Here is a 22,119-nt window from a genome sequence, read left to right as displayed (position 1 = left end):
TCCCTCCCATCTTTCAAAACCCTGCTGAAAGACTTCCTAGGTAAAATCTTGCTATGTTCTTGTTCAAGACCATGGTAACCGGTATCCTTAAATGTGAACAAGTACCTTTTCATTCCTTATACCTTCTTACTCTCCCTTCTTCACATACTTCCTTACTGCTATCCAATTCTCTTTTCTGACTTTCTCTCTAAATATACCATAAGCCTGTTTTTCCCTCATTACATATTGCAATTCATATTTGTATTACATTAACTTACCTTTAATTTCTCTACAAACTGTCTAAAATTTTTCTAAATATCAAATGGTTGTCATACACCATGTATCGATTCTTAACCAATGTTTTTATATTATGTTTAATTTGTTATAATTATTTGAATCGCAGATGTTGTTTTATTTTTGAAGATTGTAAAAGTATTGTTCTTAAATGTTTTGTAACAATTTGGAGCTTTTCTCCCTGGGCCTCCACTGAAAATAGGTTTCTACCAGGTAATCAATTGTCATTAAATTAATAAGTGAACAAATAAATAGACTTGTCCATTATATTAAACAAAGAATAGCCATTGCCAAACACATTCTAAATGACAGGATGAGTGACTATAAATTCACCCCAGTATCTGCCGCCTCAATCCTCCATGGAAAGGGATAGCAAGTAATGGGAACTGCAGTGACTAGGCCTCAAATGATCGACTAAATTAATTGCCTAGTAATAACCTTTGAACGTATGAAATCATTAACATAAAATGAAGGAAAGTAATGTTATGGCTGAAAAACTGTCATACAAGCTAATTGATGCAACATAAGGACCTGCAAATGATATCAGAACATTGATGACCATAATGGCAATAATGGAGCTAGACGTAAACATCCACCTCATATTTTACAAACGTCATGCAGTTTCAGGTCCTATGTGAAGCTGGAAGTGATGAAACTGTAAAATAACGGAATAGTGTCCATGGTAGTGGGCCTTGTGATAGCAAACCAAACCTGTAAACCCTGTAACTGCTGCAGAAACAAGTGTTGAAAGGTGCTCATTGCTCGATGTACTGGGTAAATGGGAGAGACAGTCCATGGTAGAATGCAGTACAGAGTCTGTTACCAGAAGGTGAGGACATTTATGCATGTTTAACAAAAGCAATATTTTATAAAGAAGGTTTTAGCACATGCATACCCCATTCAGGATTATTTCCTCTGTCTTGTGCCCAGTGAGGGCTGGGAAAGGTTCCTACTGTCCTGTGACTGTAAATTAATTAAGTGGATGATCAGAGATTAATACTGGCAAAGACTCATCCCATGCAAATGTCTCATTTTTTGAGTGGCATTTTCAGAAGCTGTTTGGGCAGTAACAGTTAGCCAGTCATGTGAAGGAATGTTCCATGCATGGTAACAAGTTGATGAGATCTTAATAAAAGGCAGAGAAGATGAAGCCCACTTGGGTACAATGTTCCTTTACTTAACTAATGAAATAAATGGATAAATGGTCCCCAGTGCCCCTGCCTAAAGCAACTGCAGTACCCTACTCCTCCCCTGTTTATGGACCCCCTGGATCTATAGGTTCAAAACTTCATAGTCATATACTAGACCAATGACCACCAGGGCCTTTACAAACATAACCATGTAATCCAATCCAATTGTTTCCCTATGTATCATGGGCATTTATTAAGAGGGTTATGTTAAGAAGTTTCTAGAGGTTGTCAGTTTGAGCATTACTGTCTGCCTCTGTCTAGCAGAGACATGGGGGCCAGACCAGGGTTGAATTTCCGATTTCCCATCCATTGATTAAGGTTATGCTTAAATAAGGTAAGGGTTTGACTCTGCTTCACATGGATGAGAAGTCTATAACAGAACATGGGGATCCTGTTAGTCACATATCTGTCTCACCAACATGTCTTATTTATGTCACAAATAAAATTTAAATCCTTGGATCTAGTAGTGTGCAAAAAGTCCATCAGAGCTGGATCTGAGGATGCTTTATATGCCAGGCATAAATTACCTCTCAGTAGGAGACAGAGTATAGAGACAGGACTTTAAGTTGATCTGTACAGGACAGTGTGTTTATACCCTGGATTCTCCTGGTAAGCAGTCTTTCTGGGCATTCCAAGTGTTACATATGTTTGGTCAGGTACATGCAAAATGGTGCATTTCACTCAATGATGGATCTGATGAATGCCAAATAAAGTGGAACAATGACTTTCTTGGTCCTGGATGCCATTCCCTTAGTTTTAAGATGGATTACATAGAATGATTTTCTTACTAGTTTGGCCACATGCTGATCAAAGGTCAGACTACTGTCTACACCTGTTTCCAGATCCCTGACTACAGGGTCAACTCTTAGGGGTGTCTTATTAATGGAGTAGTTAACCTGAATGGCAGTTTTTCAAAAAGCACTATAATGCATTTCTGGGCACTGAATTTTAGTCTGTAACTTTGGCACCAGTCATTTGTTTGTGTTAAACCCTTTTGTAAGGTGTTTGTGTCATGGGGGAAGTCTATGATAACTTTCAATAGGCAGCCATCTGTGGACGTGGTCAGCCAAAGGTCCTTGATATTATCCTTTACCTCAGAGAAGTAGATGTCAAAAAGGAGTGGTTGCAGCGTGGGGGCCTGAGGTACCCTGCTGGTGACCGGTCTCTTAGTGGAGATGGCATCACCAATCCTGACTTCCTGGGTCATGTTTGAGTTATGTAAGGTTTTATGCAGAGTTTTCTGAGTCTGTCAACTATACCTGAGTGGGGTATTGCATTGGACACATTAGCCAGGTCCATGTAGGCGGTCTGCACCATTTTCTCCTCATCCATTGCCTTGGTGACCTTCTCATAAAAGTCCACCAAGTTTAGTAGGCGTTATCTTCCCTTGACAAAAACAAACTGGGTTGGGTTCAGTGTCTGAATGTTGTGTATGTCTTTGTTGATCATTTCCAGATTATTTGTGCCAGAGTTTAGTTTTATTGGCCCAATGTAACCAGAATGACTTTAAAAAAGTAAAAAAGTCATGGACATTCAGAAGCCATGTAGTTAAAACAGTTGATATCCTTAAGGGGTTTTATATATATAGTATATCCCATGGGTCTCCATTACAGGAGGTTTAAGGCATCACACAATGAAAACTCTAGCTTGGCTGTTTTGTTTTTTTTTTTTTTTTGTAGTACAGATACAGTGTGTATGTGTGTGTGTGTGTATATATATATATATATATATATATAGATAGATATAGGTCTTCTTCACAAGCACAACATTTCACATAACTGAAGATGAGAAGACGGAGATGAGAACTTCAAAACTTCAGATAAATAAATGACCATGTAGCCAACAAGTTTCCCACGGTAAGTAAGCACTGGGCCAACAACTATCAGAAAATTCACCACACCAACTCCACTCCCACCCCACCCCCAACTAAATATACCAACTCCAGGATTGCACTGCAGTGAGGAAAAGGGTAAACTTCCCCTTGTTGGCCCAGTAGTTACTTACCATGGGAAACTTGTCGGCTACATGGTCGTTCATTTCAATTTTTACTTTAGTTCTTATTAAACATGTATATTTGATTGACAGAACTCATTTTTATGACCATTCTGGCAGTGTTTTACTCCATGATTATATTTTATGTTTGGATTTCATTGGTTTTATTGAACCACTGATTATTTGTTCCTTTAGCCATTTTATTTGGTATTTTAACTTATTATTAAATTTATATTTTTAACAACTTCATGCAGCTGTTTTTTAAATCATCTGTTTAGTAACAGCAGTAAGGCATGCCAGTAGTGAATGGTATGGTAAAAAAGTACAGTTGTATAAATTCTTACCATAACGGTAATGTCTTTGCCTTCACTGCTGCAGTATTCTTCACAGATGGGATTCCCTGCCATGGAAGGGCGATGTTCAGCCAGTCTGCCAAAGCCTTCTGTTGCTTTATTGTATGCCGAACATCACCCAAACGCTCTTTGTGTGGCATAGGGCATAAAGGTGATATTCGGGCATACCATCTACATATGACTGCCCCAGTCCATGGAACCCAAGAGGTAACATGTACATCCAGAAAGGCAAAGGACTAGGGGGATGGAGGGTGGGAATAAATACTGCAAAGGTGAAGGCAAGGACATCTACCATTACAGTAAGGGTTTACACAGCTGTACTATGTCCTTACATTCACTGCTGCAGGATTCTTCACACATGGGAGAATACCAAAGTTCAAGGGGAAACCTGGGTGGAAGAAGGTGTAGAAGAATCCCCTAAAAATCCATGAAGAACGTCACCAGAAAAACCAGCCATAGCTCTTGCGATACGATCTAACTTGTAGTGCTTGGTAAAGGTATGCACAGAAGTCCAGGTAGATGATTCAAGATTAGAATTAGTATCTAAGCCATTGAAAAATGCACCAGAAGAAGACACAACTCTAGTAAAATGAGCCTTAACTGAAGAAGGAAGGCTTTTGCCATGAAAAGTGTAACAAAAGGAAATAGCCTTAGAAATCCAAGAAGAAATAGTTTGCTTGGATGCAGCTGGTCCCAAAGATATAGGATGAAAAGAAACAAACTAATCAGATTTTCTAATAGCCTTATTCTTATCCAAATAAATATGGAGTTGCCTGTGTACATCCAAAGTATGTCTCACCCTCTCACTGTCAGCTTGAGAAAAGGGGGAAAAGTAGGCAGATTAATAGAATGATTAGGTGATAGCTCATTAACCACCTTTGGCATAAAAGAAGGATTAGTGTGCAAGGACACCCAGTCCTCATGAAAGATTACAAAATAAGGACACGCCATAAGGGCTTGCAACTCAGACACCCATCTGGCAGAAGGAAGAGCTAACAAAAGTACAGTCTTCCAAGAAGAAAGCTGTAAGGAAGCTGAAATAGCAGGTTCAAAAGGAGCCCGAGTCAACTTCTCCGAAACAAAATTAAGATCCCAGGGAGGAGAAACAGGCTTCCTGGGAGGTCTAATATTAAGGACATCTTTAAGAAATTGTTTCACCTCAAATCTAGACGTTAAAGGAGAAGATAAAGACATACAAGCAGAGATAGCTGATAAGTGGGCCTTAATAAAAGAACAGACCAAACCAGCACTGAGCAACTCACACAAATAAGAGAGAACCAAAGGAACATCCACAGTAAATGGGTCCAGGTTATAAGAGAGACACTAAACAGAAAACATTTTCCATTTGGATAAGTAGGATTTCCTAGTAGTATGTTTTCTGCTCTCCTGCAGGACTTGCAGCACATCCTCAGAAAAAAAGGTGTCTATAAGGAATCAAAAGCCTATCACCCACAGTGTCAGTTGAAGCATGGACAGGTAAGGATGGATGAGAGATCTCTCGTCTTGTCTTATTAGATCCACCCTGTGAGGTAAATTGTGATGATTGCCCCTGACTAGATGCAGAAGTAGAAGGAAGCAGTGCTGTCGTGGCCAAAAGGGAGTCACCAATAAGATTTTGGGAGCATCCTGTTGAATCTTGAACAGGACTTTTGAAATGAGAGGAAGGGGATGGAATGCATAAAGAAACATTCCCTGTCAAGAAAATGAGAGGGCGTCCACCTTACATACCAGAAGAACTGGGGCTCTGGCACAAAACAAGAAGTTGTCTGTTCAGAGGGGAGACAAAAAAATGCACTCGAAGAGTACCCCACTGGTGGATAATGTCCAGAAATACATCCCTGTGAAGCATCCATTTGTAGACTGAGTTAAGGGCCTGCTCAGACTGTCTGCCACAATGTTCTGGCCAGAAGGGATATAGACTGCCTGAAGAGTCACTTGATACTTAACAGCAAAATCCCATACTAGAAGTGCCAACCGGCAAAGAAGATAAGATCTCATTCCTCCCTGTTTGTTGATATACCACATCACTGTGGTATTGTCTGTGAATATCTTGAGAGGCCCCGGAGAGAAAAGAAGATAAAAAGCCTGAAGAGCCAGCAGAAGTGCTCTCATCTCTTTGACATTGATGTGCTACTTCTGCTGATGAGGTGACCATGGATCTACTTCACTACAGTGACAGTCAACTTAACCAACTTTCACATTGCTGAGACGAAATGATCAACAAATGCAGAAGACCAACATCCGGAATACTGATTTACCACTCCAGGAAAGTAACTGCTTGGCCATCCTGAAAAAAAAATAAAACCAAAGAAAAGTAAACCAACTCCCCCCCCAACTAAATATACCAACTCCAAGATAATACTACCATGGAGGTAAGGGGCAAAGTTCAACAGGATGGCCAAGCGATTACCTACTTGGAGTGGAAAGTCAGTGTTCCAGATGTCAGTCTTCTGCATTTGTCAGTCTTTTTATCTCAGTGATGTGAAAGTCAGGTAAGTAAAATGTCAGTCTACGAAAGTAGACCTGTGACCACGCCTCCTGTACCTTTAGGGAGCCAAATGTCTCCCCTCCATCCCGTGTCTGAAGTATCTGTGAACAATCCTGAGAGGGAAGAGGGGATGAAAAGAGATCTCTAGATTCAGACACAACTGCTGACTCCACCAGTGAAGTTCCCATCTGAGACAAGGAAGAAGAGGAACTACAAATTCTAGAGGATGTGCATGTTGAAGCTACACTAACTTAACCAATGAACCTTTCTCATATGAAGTTTGGCCAGAGGGAGCATTGGAATGGTGGATGCCATGAAACCCAGAGCTCTTAGAAACTCCCTGCAGAAATGGAAGCCAGAGGAAGAATTGTGTGAAAGAAAGAAATGAGAGTTAAAGCCTTTGGAGGAGGCAGGGGTGCAAACATTAGTACCATCTGAATCCTGCAACCCAAAAAAACGTAATCCTGAGAAGGAGTCAGGGAAGACATTTTGAAATTTATTGTGAACTCCAGGCTCTGAAGAAGGGAAACAGCAAAAGTGAAGATTTTGCAAAATGATCTCTGAATCAGCAAGTTGTCTCTGTAAGGAAATATTTGGTTCCCTTGAAGCCTGCAAAAAGCAATCAGAGGAACAAGGCATTTGGTGAACACCCTTCAGGCAGTAGAAAAACCAAAGGGCAAAGCAGAGAACTGAAAATGCCAGGAAGCAACAGAGAAATACAAAAACTCCCTGAAAAGGGAATGCATCAGAATATGGAGACAAGCATCATTGAGATCCAGAGACACCATACAGGCCTGAGGGATCAAGGGAGGAAACAGAGCCTAAAGGGACAACATCCAAAAGGAAGGCACTTTCAGAAATGTGCTTCGATGACAGAGGTCTAGAATAGATCTCCAAGTGCCCTCTTTTCTAGGCACTAGAAACAGTCTGGAGTAGAACCCTTTCAACCTTTGGGACACAGGCACCTCTTGAATAGTACACTGAGTAAAGACATCTTGAAGAACCTCTGGGAAAAAGGGAAGTTGTTCCTGAGGAGGCTGAGGAATGCCCATAAAAGGGGGACAGGATTCCACACCTTGAAGTACTCCTGACAACTATAGACAGAACCCAAGAATCCTGAGTGATCTGAAGCCAAACAGAAAGAGAAAGGTGAAGAGAAAAGGGAATGTGGTTGGGAAGAGATGGCTAGTCATACAGCACCTGGCTAGTCAGGAAAGGAAGGCTTCGGAATCCCTGAAAACTGAGTAGCCCTAGCAGGAGGAGTCTGTTTGCCACTCTTTTTACCTTTACTAGAAGGACAAGATTGCCTACCAACAAAGGCTGGTTTAGTGGGGGGGTAGTTTCTCTGAAATTTAGGCACAGGAGAAACAAACAGATGTTTAAGCTCCTGTAAGGCCTTACCCTTATCCTGAAGGGACTTAAACCAGCAGCTGCTTCTCCAAACAAAAGTTTAGTATCAAGAGGAGCATCCATTAACTTAGCCTTAATATCATCAGGTAAAGGTTAAAGCCTAAGCTAAGAATACCTCCTCATCACGGAGCCAAAAACAGTAGCCCTAGAAGAGGCATCTGCTGCATCAAAATGCATTTGGTAGAATGACAAATGACTTCAGAGGAAGTCCCTAGCAAAGAAAGAACAGAAGTTTTACTCTCAGAGTCTCGAAAATCAGAAATAATTTGACAGCCCTTAGAAAGAAGACCCTACACACAACTAGACATTTGGGTCTGACAATTAATAGTCCTAAAAGCTAGGGTAGCAGAAGTTTAAACCTTCTTACCCAGCTTTTCCATGGTTCTGCTGTCCTTGCCAGAAAGCAATAACCTGGGTTTAGGAAGCAATTGAGATGGCTTATCAGAGGCTGCAGACACCACAGAGGGGTCAGCAGCAGACCATTTAGGCAAAAAAAAAAATATTCAAGCACCCTATAAAAACTATCAGGCTTCTTGGGAGTAGGGGGCAGAGAATCAGGCTTTGGTGATTCCAACTGAAGCAACTCATAGTACCTCTTATGGATATCAGAAATCTGGGCACATCCCACTTAAAAAAATCCATCATCTTAGAGAGTGTGTCCCCAAAGGAAACTTCCTTAAAAGGAACATCAGGATTAATAGGTTCCTCCTCCTCTGACGCACATTCCAAAGGAGAAGGACTCTGAGTAGAATAAGTCAGGGATTCTTCATAAAAATCTGAATCTTTCTCAGAAGAATCCTGTTCTCTTGGTCTTTTGAGGGGAGCAGAGGACCAAGGAGGAGTAGGAACAGAAACCCCCTGAGAAGGCTTGAATGACATTAAAGCAGTAAATAGCCCCTGAGTAAAGGCCTGCCACTCACTTTGTTGAACTCTAGAAGCAGAAGAAACATGTTTAGTTTTTTTGTTTCTTTTTAAGGTAATGTCCACCATATAAAACTCAGACCCAAGATGGCAGTTGAGAAATGTAGGAACTTCTTCCCCAACTAAAATCTGAAGAACTCCCCTAGGCTCCTCAGAAAAAATTAACCATGGTTCCCCCTGAACATCTGAAACAGATGCCTGCCAAGCCTCTTTGGACATAGTGCCAGCCAGATCCTCACTGGCCTGCAACCTGGTCACAGTTGAGAAATCCGACAACACATCTGAGTGAGCCTTTTGGTTACTAACGACATCAAGAGAAACACCTGGCAGAAGCTTGACCAGTGGTGGCTCATGCGATTGGACTGCAGGGCTGCAGCCCCCTCAGCTGTGAAAAGAAAGAAAAAGAAAGAACATTTTAAAAAATAAAATATTTATTTGTATACTACTGTATACAGGCTGGCTGCTTAGCTATGAGTCCGACTGACTCGCTGTTAAAGTCCCGGAACTCGAACTGGGCATGCTTGGCGAGTTCAGGGTTTAAAAAAAAAATAGTTTCTGTAAATCTGGACTGCTGTTAACAGTAAAGTGGAAGGGGCTCGGGCTACCACATCTGCAGTCACATACATGACATGGATGGCTGGATGGCTACTGATTGGTTCTCTCTCTTTCCACGCTTTGCATGCTGGGAAAAAGAGAGCGAGAAACAGTCAGTAGCAGTACTTTGGTTTAGATGGAGTTTGTAACTTTGCTTGGACAGACAGAGTTTGTAACTTTGATCAAACAGTGACTTGTCGTTGCTCAGGAGATAACAATAGGAGAGGATTGCCTGCTTCCAGTGGCGAGTGGAATTGACAGCCATAGCTGTTAAAAAAAAAATAAATAAAACTGAACTGAGCTGCAGAAGCTGTAGTCTAGTTGTTACCCCCTACCCCCCCTTTGCTTGAGGTGGGAGGCTTGTCTACATTCTGTGTGGCCATCTCTTTCAGCTGCTAAAGAGAGAGTAGGTGGATGAAGGTGATTCTGAAGTAACAAGTAAGTAGTTTCATTTATTTTATGAGACTGTAATAAATAGTGATGATAATATGTAAAAGCACAGATTAAAGTCAGTAAAGGGAAAGAGAGAGTATTTATTAAAGTAATGGTGTTTTTTTAAATTTAATAGTTCAAGCAAGTGGTGGGTGGATACAAAAGGGGAGGTTAGTACAGGTGCTGTAGTAGCGGTGACTGGCATATATCAAGTGAAGTGGTGAAGGTGTGTGTGTGAGAGGACTGGTTGGGTGGGTTCTGTAAGTTGGTTTAAGGGTTTAGAAATTGGTTAGTGATAGATGTATGGGTGCATACAATGTATAGAAAAATAAATGGAAGAAATAGAGTTGCCACCTTGAATATTGGTAAAAGTAGACACAAATGACTGGACGAAATCAAAGGAAAGGAAATATCTGTGCTTTTGTTTTTAAAGTCTGAGAAGAAATGCAGGCACAGAAAGGATGTGCGAGCCTAAAGGGATGAACAACTTGTTGATTGGTTGATGCATTACATAGGTGATAGAATTTTGTAAAGTGGGTCTGTGTTTTTGATATATATTTTTAATATTTGATAAGGAAGTGATCGGCCTTTTGTGGAGAACTGTATTGATAAGACTTAGTTCTTCTGAACCATGTTGTTAGTTTTTTTAGTAAACCTAGGTCTAGTAGTGTGTGTATTTTCCTGATGGTGTTTAGTTGTATTCATAGCTTTCAATCTTCTATTTCCAAAATGAGGAACACTACCCTTCTTAATGTGAACCAAATGGGCAAAATGTGGAATATGTACTAATAGCTTACTAACAACTTTAACCAGGAAGGTCATAATGTAAGTGCTTTTTAATCCGAAAACATGAAATGGAGTCATATAAGTTCATAGGAGTGTACTAGGCTAATGGCCCTGGAGCCTTTACAAGCCTAGCCCATAGAAGTGCCCTGCCATCATGCTGCCCAACATTACTTCCCAGTGCCTCTATCAAGTAGAGCCACTGGAGTGATCCCTGGGGTGAACTTTCTATTATCCATCCACTCATCAAGATTTCTCTTGAAGAGGGACAGCGAGGTGCTCTGCTCGACATGTATGGGAAGTCTATTCCAGAGCATGGGCAGTCTCTAGGTGAGGAATCTGTCCCTCCAGCATGTTCTGTTGATTGTGGTAATGAGGCTGAGGTCTCTGGAATGTGTAGTCTGGAGAGATTGGGATTTCTTTAGATGTAGCATTTATAACAGAGCTGGGTCAGACATGGCTTTGTAAGTCAAGCAAAGATCGCCTCTAAGTAGGCAATATGAGACAGAATAGCTGGAGTCTAAGTAGGCAATATGAGACAGAGAATAGCTGGAGTCTTTTGAGTCTGTCCGTGTAGGACATGTGTTTAATGCCCAGGATCCTCTTCATGAGGTACTTCTGTGGCCTCTCCAGCTGTTGCAGGTGTCTAGTGAGGTACATGCCAAATGTGGCATTATACTCAATGATTGGTCTAATGAGAGAAGAGTAGAGAGAGATGATGACCTCTTTCTTCCTGGATGCAAAATCCTTCATAATGAGATGTGCCACATAGCACATTCTGACCACAGTGGCAAAGTGGTGGTCGAAGAGGAGGTTGCTGTCAACCTGCATCCCCAGATATCTTATATCGCCGTCAGTTTTCAGTGGGCTCCCATCGATGTGGTAATTAGTGGGAGCTGAGCTTTTACCAAAGGGGATGATGACACATTTTTTGGCATTAAGCTTAAGGCCATGGTTTCGATACCAGTCATTGGTCTCAGTGAGGCCTTTCTATAGGATGTCTGCATCACTTGGGGAGTTAATAATGGCTCCCAGCTCACAGTCGTCTGCAAACCTGGTCAGCCAGAGTCCTTTTGTGTTGGCCTGGACTTCTGAGAAGTAGATGCCAAACAGGAGAGGACCCAGGACCATTCCCTGTTGGACTCCACTTGTGATTGATCAGCAGTCTGACTTGGAGTCTATTACTTTCACACTGTATGTTCTATCTGTGAGCCAATTTGTAACCCACCTAGTGATATAGGGGTTGATGCCTAGTTTAGTGAGTTTATCAATAATTCCGAGTGAGGAATGGTATCAAAGGCCTTGGTCAGATCGAGGTAGGCTGTGTGCACTGCCTTACCTTCATCCATTGCCCTGTGACTGACTCAAAGAAGTCAACCAGGTTGAGCAGGCATGATCTCCCTTTCACAAGGCCAAATTGCGTGGGGTCTAGAGTTTGGAGAGTTCTTATAGCTTTGTTAATCAGGTCCATGATGATGCACTCCATAGCTTTACATATCAGACTCATCGGGATAATGGTGCAATCATTCCCAGGGTCTGTAGTTGCTCCCCCTTTATGGAGAGGGATGACTGTAGCAGTGCACCATTTGATAGGGACAAAGCCTAAGGTGAGGCTGTGACTGAACAGGGCACACAGATGTGGTTGCCAGTTCGCTTTGTAGTTCATGTAGAACACAGCCAGGGATATTATCGGGTCCCATGGAAGCTGTATTCTTAGCCTTGGAAAATGAAACTTTAACCTGTGCTGCAGTAATGCTGGGTGCCTGGCATTCTTCCAGTATTGTGATTGGTCTTTAGTGGGAGAGAGAGAGGTAAAGTTGGTACTGAATCGGTCAGCAATATCTGTTGGCTCAGTATAAGAGGTACCATTGTGCAGTAACTCAGAGCAAATCTGGGTATTGCTGTGGAGGTTCTTGATATAACTATAGAAGACTTTGTTATTGCTTTTAGTGTCTGCCCCAATTCTGCCTTCATATCTGGCTTTAGAGGATTTGATGAGAGATGTCAACTTTTTATTGAGGCTAATAAGTGAGTTTTTCCAGTCTTGGGACTTCACCTTTTTCTGCAACAGTTTCCTCCTGTTGTAGAGTTTATTAATGGCAGGGGACCACCAGATTGGCTTCCTTTTTTGGAGGGGAGCATCTTAGTTTTGTTGGGTATGGCCAGTTCCATTCATTTATGTACATGTTCATACAATGCATTGGTGTATGATTCGGCAGTCATGCAGCTGTTTTCATTGGCATGGGTGCCGTTAAGTTAGCCACCTCTGTTTATAGGAGCCCAAAGTCAGTTTTGGAGAAGTTTTTCAAGGTGGTTACCTTTGTGGGAGGTGTGGGTGAGATGTGGATTTCCATGGTGATTAGTTTATGGTTAGATTTGGATTGACTACTGGTGCAGTGCAGTGGTTGCCCATGTTAGTAATAACCAGGTCAAGGATGTTGCTTCCTGTAGTGAGAGCCAGAATGAGCTGGTCCAGGCCATTGGAATTGATGAATTTCAGGAACCTTTGGGCCAGTGTATTGGTGCATGAGTAGTTTTCCCAGTTGATGGAGGGGTAGTTGAATTCTCCTAATAAGAGAGTGTCGGGTTGGACCCTGATAGATTCCTGGGTGCTTAGGAACATGGAATGAGAGTCTAGTGACATGGTTGGGGACCTATGCTTTCAGTGCTCTACCATGACACACCGAGGCTATGTCACATTTTGTAGCTGAAAATGATGGTTATGTTGATGACATTGTTATCCTTTGTTGCTCAGTAGTTTCTTTTGCTGCCCTTTTGTTTTGTTGTTATGAGTTTTTGTATCTAAATTATTGTAGACTCTAGCTGCATGCATCTGTTGTAAGTTACTGTATAAATGTATATTTTGTTGGTAGACAAGTTTCTGGGTGACAGGTATTAGAATGGGTTTAAAGGTCCCTTTTAAGAAGGTGTTTGTGTCTGTGTGTGTGTGTGTCTGTTTGTGTACAGATTTTTGCAGACTATCCAGATTTTTGCTTCACATTTTTGGTCTGTTTTTCATAAAATTGTGGTTTTCTGCCAAATTATTGGCAAATCGTTAAAGACTGAAGTTAGAAAATAATGACAGACATTTGAGTTTCAGATTTCATACCCATCAGAAAATTCATACTAATGCAAGACTTACTATTCATAGGTTCATAGGTTCATACTAGGCTATCTGCCCGAGGGCATTTACAAGCCTAGCCCATCGTTTTGTGGCTTACGCCACCCCTTTAGTATGGGGAACTATACCCATTATTTTGCTGTGCCTCTGTCGAGCAGTGACACTGAGGTAATTCCTGGGGTATATCTGCGATCTCCCATCCATTGGTCAAGATTTCTCTTGAACAAGGCCAGCGAGGTGCTCTGCCTCACATGTACCAGGATTTTGTTCCACAGCATAGGGAGTCTTTGGGTGATGAATCTATCCCTCCAGCACGTCCTATTAATAGCCGTGTCGAGGTTTAAGTCTCCCGCCCTTGTGGCTCTGATGGATCTAGATTTTTTGAGGTGAAGCATATTCATCAAATCTGGGTTTGACATGGCCTTGTATGTTAGGCAAAGGTCACCTCTGAGCAAGCGGTAAGAGACTGAATAGAGCTGGAGTTCTTTCAGTCCGGCAGCATAGGACAGATTTTTGAGACCCTTTATCCTTTTGGTGAGGAACTTTTGTGGCCTCTCCAGCTGCTGCAAGTGTCGGGTCAGATACATTCCGAATGGGGCATTGTACTCAATCATTGGTCTGATGAGTGATGAGTAAAGGGAGACTATGACCTCCCTTGATCTAGATGAGAATCCCTTCATGATAAGGTGGGCAATGTAGAAGGTCTTCCTAACTACTTTAGCTACATGGGTGTCGAATGACAGACTACTATCAACCTGGGTCCCCAGGTCCCTGATAACTTCTTCTGTGCTCAGTGGATTGCCACCTATTTGGTAGCTAGGGGTAACTTTGTTTTTCCGAAGGGTATGACTATGCACTTTTTGGCATTTAACTTTAGGCCATGGCACTGGCACCAGTTATACGTTTCTGTGAGACCCTTCTGAAGGATATCTGTGACAGATGTGTTTTCTACTATGGCGTCCAGTTTGCAGTCATCTGCAAACTTTGTCAGCCATAACCCTCCTGTGTTTGCTTGTACTTGGAAAAGTAGATGCCAAACAAGAGTGGGCCCAGGACTGAGCCCTGTGGGACACCACTTGTGACAGGCTTTGAGTCTGACATGGCGCCAGCAACTCTGACCCTGTGGGTTCTGTCACTCAGCCAGTTTGCAACCCATCTTGTGATGTATGGGTTGACATTTAAGCTGATGAGTTTTTCAATGATACCCGAGTGGGGTATTGTATCAAGGCCTTAGCCAGATCGAGGTAGGCTGTATGGACTGCCTTTCCCTCATCAATGGCTTTGGTGACTGTTTGAAAAAGTCAACCAAGTTTAAAAGGCATGATCTGCCTTTGACAAAGCCAAACTGGGTTGGATCCAAAGTCTGCAAATTCCCTATGTCTTTATTTATGAGGTCCATTATGATCCTCTCCATGGCTTTGCAGATAAGACTTGTCAAGCTAATGGGCGGTAATTTCCAGGGTCGGTGGAGGCACCGCCTTTGTGAAGTGAGACCACAGTTGCAGTGCCACTCCTGGGTAATGTATCCAGAGGTAAGACTTTGATTAAATAGCTGTCCTAGCTGTGTCTTTAATTCCTCATTTAGTTCTTGAAGCACACAGCCGGGACACCATCAGGTCCCATGGATGCTGTGTTTTTGCTTTGGAGAGAGCAGTTCTCACTTGGGCTGGAGATGTTTGGGGGCTGCAATCGTTTGGTATAGATATCTCTCCTTTTGGGGGAGGGGAGAAGTTTGCACTGAACCTGTCAGCCAGTATGTTGGCAATGTCTGTAGGATCAGTAATCTTCACATCATTTTGAACTAGCTCTGAGCATATCTGGGAGTTTCCTCCCAGGTTTCTAACATAGCTAAAGAAGGCCTTATGATTGTCTTTTGAGTCTTTAGCTATTTTTCTCTCAAAATTTGCTTTGGATGATTTTATGAGAGCTCTTAGTTTTTACTTATAGTGATCAAGGGTGTCTTACCTTTTAAGGATTTTGCTCTATCTTGTAGTAGCTTCCTCCTTTTGTTGTAGAGTTTGTTTATGGCTGGGGTCCACCAGACTGGATGCTTGCCTTTGGTACAAAGAGTCTTTGTTTTGCTTGGGATTGCCTTATCCATGCAGTCCTGCAGGTGCTGGTAGAAGGCATTTGTAAGTGATTCAGCGGCTTGAGTACTGTTTTCCGCCGGCTCGCGGGCCTTAAAGGAGACCACACTAGTCTTTAGAAGTGTGAAGTCGGCTTTTGAGAATTTCTTTACTGTGGTCTTTTTTATTTCAGGGGGGGGTGGGATGAGGACCTCCAGCGAGATTAGTTTGTGATCTGATCTCACCAGTGAGGGGTATACTTCCGGTGTTGAACATTGTGCTCCCATGTTCGTGATGATGAGATCAAGTATGTTATCTCCTCTTGTGGGGATGGTGACTAGTTGTTCCATGGCATTTGAGTTTATGAATTCCAGGAACTTTTGGGCTAGGGTGTTTGGGCTTGAGTAGTGTTCCCAGTCTATATTAGGGTAATTGAAGTCACCTAGTATGATGGTGTTTGGTGATACATTTACCCCTCTAGTGTTTTCAGGAAGGCCATGTGAGGTTCCTGAGTTTGTGAGGGTGGCCTGTAACATGCTACAATTTGCAGAGCAGTCTTGCCTATGGTTAATTGCACCTGGATGGTCTCCGATGCATCGTGCGTTGCCACCAGTCTTGAGGTGTGGGTGTCCTTGATGAATATGGATACCCCCTCCTTTCTTGGTATTGTCCGGATTTTGGGGCCGGAACGCATGATATGAGGTAAAACCTGATAGCGCTGGGGTGCTCTCAGGAGCCTTGAACCAGGTTTCTGTCACAGCAGATACATCGATGTTCTCCATACTGAGAAGGGCCTCGAGTGCGTGCATTTTGAGATTTAGACTTCTGGCATTGAGCAGCATTACCCTTAGTTTTTTTCCTTTTTTGTGTTCTAGGGTGGTAGGTTTAGAATTTGAGCCTTGCCTAAAAAAGGCACTATGGGGGTGGCAAGAGCCTTTGCCAATATCCGGAATCCCAGGGGTGACAGGTGCAAGCCGTCCCTTGCGAAGCAGTGTGGCTTGTCCAGCATGTCATCCCAGGCAGACAGACACTGGATCCCCTTTGAATGACACCAGTGTTTAAGCCAATTGTTAAAGCTGATTCAAAAATAAACAGTTGTTGTAGGTCTTGAACCCAGGACCCTGTACACTATAGTCACAGTAGTTAACCACTAAGCCATCACAGCAGTAGAAATTTGTCTTCATTAATACAACAGATTTATAGGTTAGTACTAAGCTAATTGCCCTTATGAGTCATTTTAAGCCTAGCCAATTATCCCTTGTGAGACTCAAACCCTGCACCTTATGTTTGTAAGGCAAACACCTTAACCATTAGGCCACCCTCTATTAACTTTCTAAGTTTGTAAGAGTAATATTTAAAAAGTCTCCTTATTTTTGGGCCTTTGTCCCACTTTTATTTATGGCTTTGTCCAGATTTCTTGCTCTGAGGTTGAGAGTATGACAAATGTGTCAGGGCCATCACCGTCAGACAGAAACATTTCTAATTGTGACATACTTGTACTCCACTCTCCCATGTAGTGACTCTGGAGATAGGTCTTCAAACCAACCTGTTTATACATGTAACAATGTACTGTGTAGAGTATTCAGCATGTGCCATAGTGACTGAGCATTTAATACATGTAAATTGGTAAGCATGGTCAGCATGGATCCCACTGTGTCATGGCTCCACCCCTTTCTGGTTGGCCACACCCCTTCCCACTGGCCCCACCCATCAGCTGTCTTCTGGAGACCCCCTTTGATTTGAAGTCACCAGCCACCACTGGGCTTGACAGTGGAAGATTCTGGTCATACCTTTTTCACCTTCTTCTTCTCTAACGACTGTCCCTTGGGGTGGGAGATTCCTTCTATTGTATCTTTAGCAAGAAGCTTAAGACGTTGGTTCTCAAGATACAAGGAAAGGGAATAAAGCCTACTGCAAAGGGTTTTCAGGATGAATGCCTGAAAAATTGAAGAAGACATGTGATCATAAGAAGCTCCTTGACAAAAAAGACACTTATTGTGGCGGTCTTTATTGGGAATCTGTCTCCTGCACTGACATTAACCCCAAAAAGCACAAAAAAAGCAAGAAAAAACAAAAACCCCAACAGGGCACTTACCTGCAACTTGCTATGATTCAGCAGACAGGTGTAGGTGTTACCTTAGCACAAAAATGCGTACAGCTGTCGAAAAACAAACATAGGAAAACAGGCCAATGGTAAAAAGAAACATTCAGACTGACGGCAAAAAGTTCTGTATATGGTAAGCCTGAACATCATCTTTATGCCCTATGCTACACAAGGAGCATTTGGGTGACTTTGGCATACCTTAAAACAATAGTAGGCTTTGGAAGACTGGCTGGATGTTGGGCTTCCTCAGCAGAGAATCCTGTCTGTGAGGAATACTGCAGCAGTGAATGTAAGGACATTCTATCTTATTTGGTTACAGCCTTTTATTAAGCCTCATGGTTGAGTCCTTGCAGGGCAGGTAAGTATCACCACAGCAAATACCACTACGCCTTCTGTTAATACCAGAATGACAAATTTGGTGCACTGATTGTTTCAATGTAAATTATGACTTTCCACAGTATAAAAAATGTGAAAATTGTTGAACATATAAAAGACATCACAGAAATATCTGAATGTTTCTGCAACGATCGTAGCTGAACGATTTTTTTTTCTATTTTAATGCAAAGTTTACAGAATATGTTTAACAGAATTCTGTTTCATACATAATGTTTTTCTTATATGTTTCATTACAGAATGTGCAAGAGACAAACCAAAGAAGCATTCCTGTGAAGTATGTATTCAGTCTTCGTTATATTTTTCACTTGACATCTTGGTATTCTTAAGTTTATATAATAAAGCATATTACGAATTTTGTAATATACGGCCGTATGTTGAATAACAGTATGTTCAGTAGGGCAGTTCTACTTCAAAAAGTTAGCCATCAGAACTTTTTCAGCAAGCCATGATGGTAACATGAGAGGTTCTACTAGAATTACAAAGTGACATATTTTGTTTTCTACCACTTGTATTAGTGGAGAGTTTACAAAAAATTGAAGAACAATTAATTGGAGGTCATACACCAGCTTGGGTATAAGTACATACCAGGCTAATGCCTGGTGAGCTATTAGGGATTGAATACATGATGTTTTATAGCAGAGTTTTAAATGGGCCAGCAGATTATTCATTGTAGTCTTTATGTCAAAGAAGGATTGAAGCTAAGGTCAAGGTATCTTTATTGTCCAACACTGGTCACAAGGTTGTTATATGGGTCTTTAACAAGAAGTGAGGAAGTCTGCTAAATTTCAGTAATGTGAAGAATGCCATGATTCTTATGTGTGTTTTTGTGGAGCCTTTCTCACCTTGTATACAATTACTCAACTACTGTTTAAATATTTTTGAATATGTTGTGGGGCTTTTCTTCTCAGACCTCTGTTGAAAGTGGGTCATTGCCTCAGACAGACATTCATGGTTTTCAAAGGACAATAAATAAAACAAATAGAAATAAAATAATACCTGATTTGGTTGGTTTTATGTTAAGTATACTACCAATGGCTCATTTGGCTTAACTTAGTGCATTTTTTCCTGTTGCTTTCACTGAAGTTTTTTAGTTGTCCTACTAGAATCCATTAGAAGCATATCATCAGCTTACAAAACTACATCAAGTGAAGGAAGATCACATGTTAGGTCATTTAGGGAGAGTGAAAATAGCAAACCTCCTAACATTGACCCTTAATAGGTCATTTAGGGAGAGTGAAAATAGCAAACGTCCTAACACTAACCCTTATTAGGTCATTTAGGGAGAGTGAAAGCAAACGTCCTAACACTGACCCTTATGGCACCCCATTTTTAAAGCTCATTCTAATATCTGAACATTGTAATGGGTTGGGATGTTGGTGTAATAGTTGAGGTGTTTACTTTATGCACACAAGGTGCAGGCCTTGATTCTCACATGGGATAGCTGGCTTGGCTTAAAATGCCCCACAAGGGCAGTTAGCCTAATCTATGAACCTATGTTATAGAGCAAGACTGTGTATCAATGGGGATAAGGGCAAACCCTACTCAAGCTGTCACATGATGTTACAATTAGTATTTGTAGAGATGCAGAGATGTGTGGGTACAGGTGAGTTGCAAGCCTGAAAAGAAAACTAACCCTGTTTTCAATTCAGTGAATGGATATTTGAAGGTTTGAGATTGCTTTACTAAATCTCATTGTAACTTTACATTCATATATCAGTATTGATCTTATTTAAACACACACACACACACACACACACACACACACACACAGTTTATCCTTATCCAGTTCAGATAGCACATGTTGAAATGTAGGAAGATATCAGAGAAAACTCACACAGACAGTGAATGGATGATCAGGATTGAACCCCAAGCTTCAAAGAACTATTAAGCAGTAATGTTAATCACTGGGCTGATGTGACCCTCTTTATTTTATAGTAGACAGATATGTCATATGTTTATTTTGTAAGTGTTGTTTTACATCACAACATTGTGTACAAAGTTGTAGCGCAGATTTCTTTATATTGACTGTATGATTCAAGAAGACATTGGGGGCAGAGCATGCACAAAACTCACATTCGTTTAACTTCCAAAATGAAAATGTTAACCCCTTTGCTTACCAATCAAAAAACAAACAGCACCTCCATAACAGTTATCCTGTCCAAAAAGCCCTTCTGGGATATAGGCTGTCCCAGAACTAACATGGATGTTTCTGTGCCTCGGTCTCGGATCAAATGTCAGATAGGTCCACAATCTACTCCAAGGCTGTAAGCTTCTCCCAGAGTACGGCTGATAGCTCCAACATCAAGTACTTACTTCCACAAGGTATAGTCCACAAGTTACAGTCCACAAGATACCCCTGACTCTGTCCACTCTCAGTCCAGGCTTCTAGATCTTCCTTTCAGGGCCTCTCTAATGTTTCTTTACTCAGAAACTACCTTCTTGAATTTAGCCCTCCAGGATAGTCTTTATATATATATTTATATATATATATATATATATATATATATATATATATATATATATATATATATATATACACACACACACATATATGGGTCACTATTGCATTATCGAAAACACAATCCATCGAATTGTGTTTCTGATAATACACCTTAGCAAAAGTGCATATTGTCAAAAGTGCATATTGTTGACTATGTACTTTCGCTAAAGAAATCAACATAAAAAAATGTAAAAAAAAAAAACATTATTAAACAGTGTTATGCAGGGGGGCAAGTCACCCCCACACCCCCCTACTTTATTATTCTCACTCCGAGATCGTACTACAGTGGGGAAAAGGGAATATTCCCTTATCCCCACTGTACCACGATGTCAGTGATAGCTTTGTTAGTTCTAAATCAACACTATACGTTGATTTACAGCTAACAGTGCATGCAACCTGCATGCTTTCTTTAATTTCCCACTCCCCATTTAGTGAAAGTGCATTTTCAATAAAATGCACTTTCGCTAAATTGTGACATCTGCCCTAGGGCATTTATAAGCCTAGCCAGAGTGTGTTTGGCTTTCGCCACCCATTTTAAATTTATTTTGCTATGCCCTTTTTTGAGGTTAGTATACTGTGCCTCTGTCTAACAGTGACACAGAAGTGATACCCGAGGTAAACCTACAATCTCCCACCCACTCATCAAGATTCCTCTTGAAGAGAGTCAATGAGGGACTCTGCCTAACCTGGACTGGGATTTTATTCCAGAGTGAAGAGAGCCTCTGGGTTATGAATCTGTCCCTCCAGCATGTCCTATTTATTTCAGTGCTGAGGTTCAAGTCTCTTGAGCGCGTAGCTCAATGGGATTTGGATTTTCTGAGGTGCAGCATGTCCATTAATTCCGGGTTGGACATGGCTTTATACGTCAGGCACAGATCGCCTCTGAGCAGGCGGTATGCCACTGAGTAGAGCTGGAGTTTCTTTAACCGGGCAGCATATGGAATCTGTTTGAGCCGTTTGATCCTCTTGGTGAGGTACTTTTGGGGTCTTTCCAGTTGCTGTAGGTGTCTGGTAAGGTACATCCCAAAAGGGGCATTGTACTCAATTATGGGCCTGATGAGGGATGAGTAAAGAGACACGATGACCTCCCGTGATCTAGATGTGAATCCCTTCATGATTAGGTGGGCTATATAAAATGTTTTTCTAACCACTTTGGCCACGTGGTTGTCAAATGAGAGATTGCTATCAACTTGGGTCCCCAGGTCCCTAATTACTTCTTCTGTGCTTAATGGATTACCACCTATGTGGTAATTTGTGGGCACTTTGTTTTTGCCAAAGGGGATGACTATACACTTTTTGGCGTTTAGCTTGAGGCCATGGCTCTGGCACCAGTTGTCTGTTTCTATGAGGCCCTTTTGGAGGATGCTTGTGTCGGCTGGAGAGTTGATTATGGCGCCCAGTTTGCAGTCATCTGCGAACTTGGTCAGCCACAGTTCTTCCGTGTTGGCCTGTACCTCTGAGAAATATATACCGAACAAGAGAGGTCCCAGGACTGA

The 22,119-nt window shown here is 41.7% G+C and overlaps 1 protein-coding gene across 2 annotated transcripts in view; it reads left to right on the top strand.

Moving 5' to 3' along the window:
• AFF2 (AF4/FMR2 family member 2) overlaps positions 1-22,119 on the top strand; it is a 3,001,139-nt gene that overhangs the window by 2,235,558 nt on the left and 743,462 nt on the right. For both annotated transcript variants that reach the window (XM_044057592.1, XM_044057591.1), the window contains exon 11: positions 18,360-18,397. In XM_044057592.1, the coding sequence (XP_043913527.1) occupies positions 18,360-18,397 (38 nt within the window). The remainder of the gene's footprint in view (positions 1-18,359; positions 18,398-22,119) is intronic.

Source organism: Protopterus annectens, chromosome 15.part0 (assembly GCF_019279795.1).
Source record: "Protopterus annectens isolate FY-2018-M chromosome 15.part0, PAN1.0, whole genome shotgun sequence".
NCBI classification, from domain to species: Eukaryota; Metazoa; Chordata; order Ceratodontiformes; family Protopteridae; genus Protopterus; species Protopterus annectens.
The sequence above is the reverse complement of the archived record's forward strand: the minus strand, read 5'-3'. Positions and strand labels throughout refer to the sequence as shown.